Raw genomic sequence first — 10,739 nt, 5'->3', positions numbered from 1 at the left:
CTGCTGGGTAAAATGTAAGAGGAGTTCAGGGAAAACAGGGCTTTTAGCATAAAAAACGATATTTTTTGACCCACATTTGATCCCCCGGGGCAAAATCTATATTCAGAAACCTTACTGCACATCTACCTGTCACCACCAACCATCTCCCAAAAGATGATTAGGCTACTGTGTAAAATGTAGAAGGAGTTCAGGGAATACGGGGCTTTTTGCATAAAAAACATCATTTTTCGACCCACATTTGACCCCCTGGGGCAAAATCAAAATTCCGAAACCTTACTGCACATCTACATGACACCACCAATCATCCCCCAAAAGATGATTAGGCTGCTGAGTAAAATGTAAGAGGAGTTCAGAGAAGATTGGGCTTTTTGCATAAAAAACATCATTTTTCGACCCCCATTTGACTCCCTGGGGCAAAATCGAAATTCCGAAACCTTACTGCACATCTACATGAAACCACCAATCATCCCCCAAAAGATGATTAAGCTGCTGAGTAAAATGTAAGAGGAGTTCAGGGAAGATGGGGCTTTTTGCATAAAAAACGTCATTTTTCGACCCACATTTGACTCCCTGGGGCAAAATCAAAATTCTGAAACCTTACTGCAAATCTACATGACACCAACAATCATCCCCCAAAAGGTGATTAGGCTGCTGAGTAAAATGTAGAAGGAGTTCAGGGAAGACGGGACTTTTTGCAAAAAAAACGTCATTTTTCGACCCCCATTTGACCCCCCCCCCCCCGGGGCAAAATCAAAATTCCAAAACTTTACTGCACATCTACATGACACCACCAACCATCTCCCAAAAGATGATTAAGCTACTGTGTAAAATGTAGGAGGAGTTCATGGAAGAAAAGTGTGACAGACGGACGGACGGACGGACGGACATGAGTAATAACAATATACCAGAACTTTCTTTAGAAAGTGCGGGTATAAATGATGTAAAATCTAGAAGTACAATACATGTACGAGGGTTGTTCGATATGTATTGTGTATTGTACCACAGCGCGATAACACCTTGCACGATTTCATCGATAATTATACACCTGGATAACTCTATTCAATACCTTGCATACAGTATAAACACGAGCCTTCAAGTACACATGGTTATAAAATAATCGTCATTTCAATAGAGCCAGTCGTTGACTCCTGTTGTAAAAATGTTGGGAAACGGGTTGAGAATAATGAAGAAATTTAAATTAGAGCTTATATAAAAGTTCGCACAAAACTCGGTAATTCGGTAAAGCAGATTTTTACTGAATTGGGAGAAGTTTATGGGTCTGATAAGGTATCTTATTAGACAGTTCGTAGGTGGAGACAGAAATTTCTGACTGGCACAGAGTCCGTCAAAGATGCAGCAAAATCGGGTCGACCTGTGACTGTATCAGGTAAGACAATGTCTCAAAAGTCAAGGAAATAATTGAAAAAAGATGGCAGGTACACGATTCGTGATATTTCCAAAGCTGTTGGCATATCGCTATCGCGGGTGCATTTCATTTTGAAGCGTATTTTGAAAGTACGAAAGATTTCTGCCAGATGGATACCCCATGTATTGACAGATGACCAAAAAAAGGTACGAATACAATCCGCTAAGCGACTGCTAAAAATGTTTCCAAACTTCAATCAAAGACAATTTGCAAACATAGTTACTGGTAACAAAACATGGGTTCACTATTTCGAACCAGTAAGAAAAGTTGGAAACACATTATGGCTAACCAAACACGGTAGAAGGTCTGTAGTTACCAAAAGGACAATGAGCACAAAGAAGGTCCTTTATCAAATATTCTTCTCTTGTGATGGTTTAGCCGTATAAATTCCGGCGCCGAAGGGCAAAACTTTTACAAGTCGGTATTACCGAGATGTTGTACTGAAAAAAGCTCAAGAAATATTATCAGAAACGACGTCCTGTGTCGGGATTTAGGCATGTTCGCCTTCTTCATGATAATGCTCCATCACATACATCTGATCAGCTTGTGAAGCAATTTTTGAAGTCTGAGAAGGTTACCGTCTTGCCACACCCACCATACTCTCCGGATCTAGCACCATGCGACTTTTTCCTTTTTCCAAAACTTAAAAAGTTCCTATCTGGTCGTCGATACAAGTCCCGACAGGCCCTTGGCTCAGCCGTCAGTCAGTGCCTCAGAGGTATACCTAAATCAGCGTACCATGACGCATTTCAGAAATGGATTCAGATATTAAAATTGTGTATTTCAAATCACGGAGAATACTTTGAAGGGATGTTATGTCCATTTGACTATTTGCTTTTGAGATATCGTACAATACACAATACATATCGAACAACCCTCGTATATTTTATTGATGTGTGAGTCTTTTCAGAATATAATACTTTTCTCAACAACATCGTAGATGTTCTTGATTACATCGCGAGTCGGCATAACAGCAGAGATGTCCTTATAAATAGTTAAGTAAGCCAATCAGCCAATGGAAATTTATATTTCATTTGGATAGAGGCGTATTTCTCACCTTTCAAATGTTTCCTACATCCATCATGTTACTTAGGACAACATGGTTGGATGTCTGATTAAGCACACATGCAAAATGTGGCCATATCGTCCCTTTGAACTTGGTTGTAAAATCTTGATGTAACCTGTTAATAAGATGCTTTACTAATGCAGACATTAAAGGGGAATCAAAGGATATACTGACGCGTCGGTAGTATGATTGTGATCAACCCAACATGCTACTTTCCGTGTCGGGTGACATTTTGAATGTTGTCGTAGGGATTTAGAGACGATTGTTATCAGATTTCTTTCACCACATTGGCCAATATATTCCAAATATTAAACAACAAGCATTTATATTTGTTTATTTCTGAATAAAGCATGGTGTAAAAAATACAAATATAGGGCTTGTGCACTTTATTATGTTTGTCTTTGTGGGACAAGTTTTGACTGTCTTGGAAACTTACATCATTAAAATCATACATTTGGAATACTGAGTATACATATCCTTATTAGAGATTAGCACGCCATTAAATGTAACTGAATACAAACTACTTTATTTTGCTAGTTACTTAAAAAAAATATTGAAAATTGCAATAGAAATAAGCAATAAAATAAGCAGATTTGGAATATTGATTTCAATGGCTAAAGAATTCATTTGATGGAAATATCTATTTTACAGTGTTTCTTACGGGAGACTTTTAATGCATATTGTGTTCTTAAAGATAATGTTAAACAGTATACAAAATTTAGGAGAATTCTATCTTACTTAATAAATAAGTTTACCTTTTTCGCCAAAACTTATTGTTGCAAAATTCGGTTTTCTACAGAAAAAAAATAAATCTTACTTTTAAATGATGAATCTCAAAGGATTAATTTCAATTTCAATTCGCAATAAAATGTTACAATCTATAGAAATAGATAAAATGGATTCGAATAATACACGTGGATATATAGTTATGCATTCAATCAAAAACAATACAATGAAAAAACATGTCACAGACACTTATTTTTAATTCGATTAATGTGTTTAAAAAGATACATTTGGAAAATGGTAACATATAAGGGAACAATGAGAGTATATATGTAGTTTATTATTTCAATTTAATTTTAAAGATTTTGCGTGTTATGGCTATTTGCCAATCGTTAAATTAACAGTTCTTGGTTCATTCCCCCCAAAAGAACAAATACACATGTTCTAAATGTGATGCTGCTGATTTTCTTCTTGGAACTCTGATTCACTTGTTTGTCTTCTTCTTGCCCTGGAAAAGATTACCATTTTTCATCATTACAAGCTTGTTGCTTCCACAAAAGGTATTAAAAAGAAATTGTGATAAACAAGAAATATGGCACGCCAAATTCACAAAAATGAGCAAAACATAGTTTCACAGTCGATAAACTAGGTTTATCGGTCGTAAACCATAGTTTATGGACTTAAAACTATAGTTAACAATCTGTATTTTACAATTGTAAACCATAGTTAACGCGAAAATCTATGTTTCACAAGCGAAAACTATACTTTACACCATAAACACTCATTTGAGATCGCAAAACATGGATTATCTGACAAATGGTTTACAACTCTTAACTATAGTTAACGATCGTAAATTATAGATTACAGATGTGATTCTATATTTATCAACAAAATCTATTGTAAATCTTTTATTACAGACAGATAAACTTAGATTAGCATTCGTAATCTATAGTTTACAACCGTTAAATATAGTTTTACAGATAAAAACTATAGTTAACGAATTGTAAACTAAAGCTCACGGTTTGTAAACTATAGTTTACAGTCGATAAAGCTAGTTTATCAATTGAGAAACTATGTTTCAGCACGCCAATTTCACAAAAATGATCTAATCATAGTTTCCCAGTCGATAAACCAGGTTAATCGGTTGTAAACCATAGTTCACGGACTGTAAGCTATAGTTAACAACGTTAATCTATATTTTACATTTGTAAACCATAGTTAACGCGATAATCTATGTTTCACAGGTGTAAATTATACTTAACACCAAAAACAATCTTTTGCGATCGCAAAACATGGATTATCTGATAAATACAGTTTCACGATTTGTAAACTATGGTTTACAACTCTTAACTATAGTTAACGATCGTGAATTATAGATTACAGACGTAAATCTATGTTTATCAACAAAATCTATTGTTAACGTTTTATTGCAGACAGACAAATATGGCACTTCAAATCCACAAAAAATGAGCAAAACATAGTTTCACAGTCGATAAACTAGATTTATCGGTTGTAAACTATAGTTTATGCACTGTAAACTATGGTTAACAACGTTAATCTATATTTTACATCTGTAAACCATAGTTAACACGAAAATCTATGTTTCACAACCGTAAACTATACTTAACATCGAAAACAATCATTTGCGATTGCAAAACATAGATTATCTGATAAATACAGTTTCAAGATTTGTAAACTTTAGTTTACAAACCGTTAATTATACATGTAGTTAACGATCTGATAAATATAGTTTCACGATTTGTGAAACTATGATTAAAACTCTTAACTATAGTTTACGATTGTAAAATATAGTTTACAAACGTGAATCTATGTTTATCAACAAAATCTATTGTTAACGCTTTATTCAGACTGATAAACTTAGATTAGCATTCGTAAACTATAGTTAACGACCGTTAAATATAATTTTACAGATGAAAACTATACTTAACGAATCGTAAACTATAGTTTACGGTTTGTTAACTATAGTTTACAGTCGATAAACCTAGTTTATCAATTGTGAAACTAGGTTTATCTCATTTTTGTGAATTTGGCGTGCCATATATAAACTTTGTAGTTTAATAGATTTTTGAGCTTGAATACTGTTCGTTATCTCCACATATTTCATTTACGTTTCATTTTCCCCAGTCTAAATATCTAAATAGCATGTATTGCCTTTAACTAAAACTTGAACTAAAGCTAGTTTTGAGAATTGATGTCTCTCCTGTTATTTGCTGATCTAAAGAAGGGAGGTCAAAAAGGTGGGGGGGGGAGTGAAAGGTATGCGGGGCAATAGGGAGTTATGGTTCATACAAGATGGGGGAATAAAGCGGGCAAAGTGACAATTATTGCAACACACATAAGTCAAAAGTTAAATCTCACTTTTATCTAATTTTTCTTTGATATCTTATCTCCAAGATTAACATTAGATTAACATTAAACTTTTCAAAAAGTTTAACCCGAGCGCAGGCTCTTTTAAATATGTTGTATTTCCAACAGTTCTACACATTCTGTCCTTTTGAGAAATTTGGGCAAGAATCGTTCACCATGTATTCCAGCTCTAAAGATCGGAATAACTTTGAATAACAATGGAAATTCTGAAGTTTCTTTTTTTGTAATTTGGGAAATAGATCAAGAAGTTGACCAAAAAAAAAAAAATCACGTCAAACGTATTTTCAATAAGAGTAAGTAGTTCGACTGTATCGACCAGAATTTCCTCTGCTTTTCAAAACTTCTGCTTTTACTTTTATCAATGTATAAAAGACAATACCATTTATGTAACGAATTAGTGATTTTTTTTTTGAAAAAGCGTGCATGTACATTCTTCGTTAATGATAATGAATATTGATTCAGTTTCCAATTTGATCGCCAAAATTCCGCAAAATTTTAGTGCTTCGGGTAAAGTCTACAACACAGTAAAATTTCAAACGATGGAGAACCCTGTATGCTAATTCAAATAAATTTTGATTGTTTTGAATATTATGAAAATTATTCAAAACTGACGTATGGTTTTGAAAGATATAGAAAGGTTACAGAGAACGGTCTTAACTTTTGACAGCCAACACACAATTACTCTCGTTGTATTTCCCTTAAGGAGCCATATTAATTTTAACAATAATATAAACCTTTGCCTCGCAAACAAATTGGTGGTGGTGGTTAATTAGCCAATTGTATGTGTATTTTTTTTCAAATTCTTTGTTTTGCAGTTAGGATGGTGTACTTTGCTTTCCTTTATAAGATGGAACAAACATCAATGTTCTCAAACTATATATAGGGACCTTAGTGTTCCTCACTTTTTTAAAAGCAAGGGAACATTAAATTTGATTCGACTGTCTCTCTGTCAATCCGTCAGTCTGTCAGTTTGTCAGTCTGTCATTCTGCCCGCCTGTCACAAAAACTTCAACCTTGGTCATAATTATAACTTATGGATGATAAGAGATAGGGTTTTCATACTTTACGTGAATATTACAAATAACATTGCTATAATCCCGTTGTACATTTTCAAAGAAAAAGGTGAAAAGGATATTTATAACAGTATTACATTAAAGTTTTAGAATTCAGAGAATTTAAACCAAATATTACAAATTTTTAAAGTTAGTTTTTTGTTTTGAAGTTTAGAACCTTAATGCAACAAAAGTACAACCGCTTACCAGTAAGTAGATTTTAATATTGTCACATCAGTATCATGACTTCTTTTAGAACTAAACAAAAATCTTGAAGTAAGATAACAATTAGAAGAAAGACGAAGCCTCAGAAAACTGGCAAAATGATGCCTTAAAAATCCTGAAAATTGTCTTGAATAAAAGCTAATGCATGGACACAAATTTATATCAAGGTTCAAAAACCTCTGCTCAGTCATATTAAATGTATCCTGAACCTGAAAGTTCTTCAAACGAAATGTATTTTATAAGTAAAAAACAAACAATTATAGCATAGCTAAGGGGGCAAAATTGGAGAAAAAGACAATTCAGCTTTGCCAATCTATAAATGAATACTAGACATTTTTGTCATTAAGAGTTATCTCTCTTATAAGACTATCAATGAACTTTAAATACCTTTAAACACAAAGATAACCTTATATCAATTATAAAATCTTAAACGTCGATAATTGTGAAAATTTTACATTAATCGGATACCATGTTTCTTCTTTAACTTGTTTTTATTTGACTCAATGTACATGATAAAATATCCTTTCGTTTTTGAGTTTCTAATCTTGTTCCACATCACCTTTTCTGTTACATCTAGATGTGTAAGATCAGTTTCCTATAAAACGCGGAAACTTTTGGAAATATTCATCTAAACATTTGCGCCTTTAAAGCAGAGATGTATTTATCATTCACACGGAATTTGTATCAGTTGTTCAAACTTAAGAGAACTTGAAAAATGAGTGTAGAAATCAAAAGGGGATTATTGCAATTTGCTTTTCTTCGTTTCATAGTATTATTGATGTTTCTGCCTACTAGTGAATCATCTCCGATATGTAATGGGTAAGTATACAGTGCTTTTTATTTTATTTCAAACAACAAATAGATCTATAAAGTACATGTATATCATTGTGAATAAATATGCTTTGTAATCTATTACAGAGGATGTTGTCCTAACTATTACCTAGATCATTCTGGAAATGATTGCATCCGTAAGTTCTCATCAAGAATGAAACGATGTTTTTTTATTTTCTATATTTATTTTTTAAAAAAAATCAAATACAAATTATAATAAAAGATATATACATAAATCCTTTGCCTTTAAAGCCTGTGAAAAGGGATATTTTGGCCTGAACTGTTCTTCCCGATGTCCTTCGTCCTTTTACGGACTCAGGTGCGTTCTGAAGTGTAACTGTTCCCATGCTCTTTGTCACCATCAAAACGGATGTGTTCATTTTTCCACTAGTAAGGTTACAATTATAATGGAACGTTTCTAGTGATAAGTGCATATCAGGCGTAACAATTTTATAAAGATATTGGATTTGAAGTTCTCTATGAAAGATTTAATCAATGTGTTTATACCTATCTTTTACGTCTCTATCTCGTACTTTTCTTTTAGATGGAAAAATAAAAACAGAACAATCAACGTTAATTCTTCTTAAATCCACGATTTCAGCATTTGATCTCAAATCTGAGGAAAACTTCAAACAAGGTAAATAGAAAAAAAATACTTATTTCTTCGTTTCATTTCGCCGGAAGAACTATGAGGATTTTTTTTTATGATCGACAAATCCATGTTTTTATATTCTTCGTTTACTTGCCTATCTCGTACTTTTCTTTTAGATGGAAAAATAAAAACAGATCAATCAACTCTTTTTAAATCCACAATTTCAGCATTTGATCTCAAATATGAAGAAAATTTCAAACAAGATGAATAAAAAAATCCTTTCTTCGTTCAATTTCGCGGAAGAACTCTGAGCAAATATTTCTTTTTATCATAGACAGATAAATATTATATGATATTTCGTAAACATTTTCTTTTTCACGCTTTGTACTTATTTTTCAAAATGTAATTCTGGCCATAATTTACCAGCTTCTTTTAAATTAGAATGACTTTTAAGGTTTTATGATATTCACTTTTCATATATATGTAGAGATATAATAACCATTATTTCAGATGATGTCAGTAAACCAAAAAGTCCCTGCGAACCAAAATACAAGAATAAATGGACGAAAACAAAGGCATCCGTATTAATTGCTACAATATTCCTCTTGGGCTTTGCAATTTGTCTTTTTGGTGCTTATTTGAAAACTTGTAAAACATTCCAGGAAAAGAGAACACCGATAAACTCAACTTAGCATGAAAAAAGGTTTATAGAACTGAGAACATAAATACCCAATCTTGCTTTATAGCAATTTATTAAAGACAGCACTGACATTTTTACAGATTTATTTATCATGACTTTTGATGATGCGACGACAAAAAGTAATGATTGCAAGCATTAATGAGACGTTCATTGATGAACTGGGAGAATTAAATGTTCAACTTAAAAACGGACAACATAGATGACCTCATGTAATTGACTTACATATGTAAGCCTGCCTGTCAAACTCCAATGTGTCGAGCATACAGCTCTACCATACCTGCGAAAATGGTAGCGGGTTGTGCAATCACTGTCGTGGCTTATGATTATGTTAAATTTCATAAAGTTTTAATTCATCATTATTTTTTAAGAACCTTGGATATAAGGAAACGTTCTCTCAAATTTCAGTAAGGATTGATTATATGGTTTGCATTTTACAATCCTTTATACAATGACGACATACACATACTATTAATATCTAGACGATTTCTCTAATCAATGAGAATCTATTGGACTAAACAGTTGACCACATCGCTTGTCCAATTTTATGTGCTTCAAATGCTTATTCTGAACCCAACAATTACTTGGGATAGGTATTTTCTTATGTGGCCCAACAAGTCCTGCAGCTAAGTACTGCATGCTATGACGGAAAGCGTAATTTCATTTGAACATGCTTAACTGAAAAAGGCAAGGTGAAAAAGGAAAGAAAACGACATAGCCATTGCTAACTTTTAAACTATTTTTCTCCTCTTTATTAAAAAATATAATGAATATTTATAATTCAAGAAATTGACGATCGTTCCAGTACAGTAATTTTAGGCGCAGATTTAATTCTAAGGTACCCTGACAACTAAATTAGTCGTCAATGTGATCAGTGAGATATTATAACATATTTGAACAAAACATTAATTGGTTATAAAAGTTTTGCTATGAATGATTTTTCTTCAGTGTAAATATTTCTTCAGGGGGAGGAAGACCACGTGCTGTGCTCAAAATACTGTTGTCGCTTTATTAAATGAATACTATAGGAACAAAATTCTATTTAGCTGTGTCCCCTAAAAAATAACATCTGTTACTTTTTTATTGTTGTGCTCTCCCCTCCCTACTGAAATTGCTTTCTTATGGAATTTTATAAATGCTGTTTCCCTTTTTTTTGCAAAGCGTTAAGCACAATGTTCTTTTGATTCGAAATTTAAGTAAAAATAATTTGAAATTAAGGACTAATTTAAAATCATTTTTACTTAACTTTCGAATCAAAAGAACGTTGTGTTTCAAGTATCCTGAAACAATGTGCAAAGTATATTAGAAAAAAAACAGAAATTGAAGTTAAAGACAAACGTCTTCCAAAAATGGTCCATTAATACACAAAAAAAGAAGCCTGCAAAGTTAAACTAGAACAGTCGAAAATAAAAGGACAAATACATCCCGGTAAGTTTTTTTTAGAGAAGGTGCCAATTCACAAATATTTTAAAGATCTAGGTGATGTTCACAGTTTGGTGAACCATTTATTAAAAATATTTTACCATGAATGAAACTATGGTGCAGTCTAAAAACGCAGGTTTAATAAGGGAGCATACAGAAAATTTTGCCTTGATTTAATCAGTGATACATTATGACGTCATAGTAGGCGAGGTGACGTCAATTTTGCAACACAGGTTTACGTAATATTGATATTTAGAGATGTAATGTAACTCTAGAATATGAATAAAAACGTGTTAACATTACCAAAAACAAAATGT

General features: G+C 32.7%; 1 protein-coding gene across 2 annotated transcripts; it reads left to right on the top strand.

Moving 5' to 3' along the window:
• Positions 1-7,530: 7,530 nt before the first annotated feature.
• On the top strand, positions 7,531-9,818 carry LOC134263332 (protein draper-like). Of its 2 annotated transcripts, XM_062745668.1 has the most exons (4): positions 7,531-7,699; positions 7,799-7,848; positions 7,964-8,030; positions 8,814-9,818. In XM_062745668.1, exons 1-4 carry the CDS (start codon positions 7,596-7,598, stop codon positions 8,815-8,817), a joined length of 225 nt encoding a protein of 74 aa, XP_062601652.1. In that variant the 5' UTR covers positions 7,531-7,595; the 3' UTR covers positions 8,818-9,818. The 2 variants fall into 2 exon arrangements, with proteins under 2 accessions (XP_062601652.1, XP_062601651.1); XM_062745667.1 differs by lacking the exon at positions 8,814-9,818 and having other exon boundaries at positions 7,964-8,144.
• The last annotated feature ends 921 nt before the right edge of the window (positions 9,819-10,739 follow it).

Source organism: Saccostrea cucullata, unplaced genomic scaffold, assembly GCF_032062105.1.
Source record: "Saccostrea cucullata isolate Sc308-1 unplaced genomic scaffold, CSIRO_AGI_Scuc_v1 ctg942, whole genome shotgun sequence".
Classification (NCBI taxonomy): Eukaryota; Metazoa; Mollusca; class Bivalvia; order Ostreida; family Ostreidae; genus Saccostrea; species Saccostrea cuccullata.
This window is presented reverse-complemented; position numbering and strand designations above follow the sequence as displayed.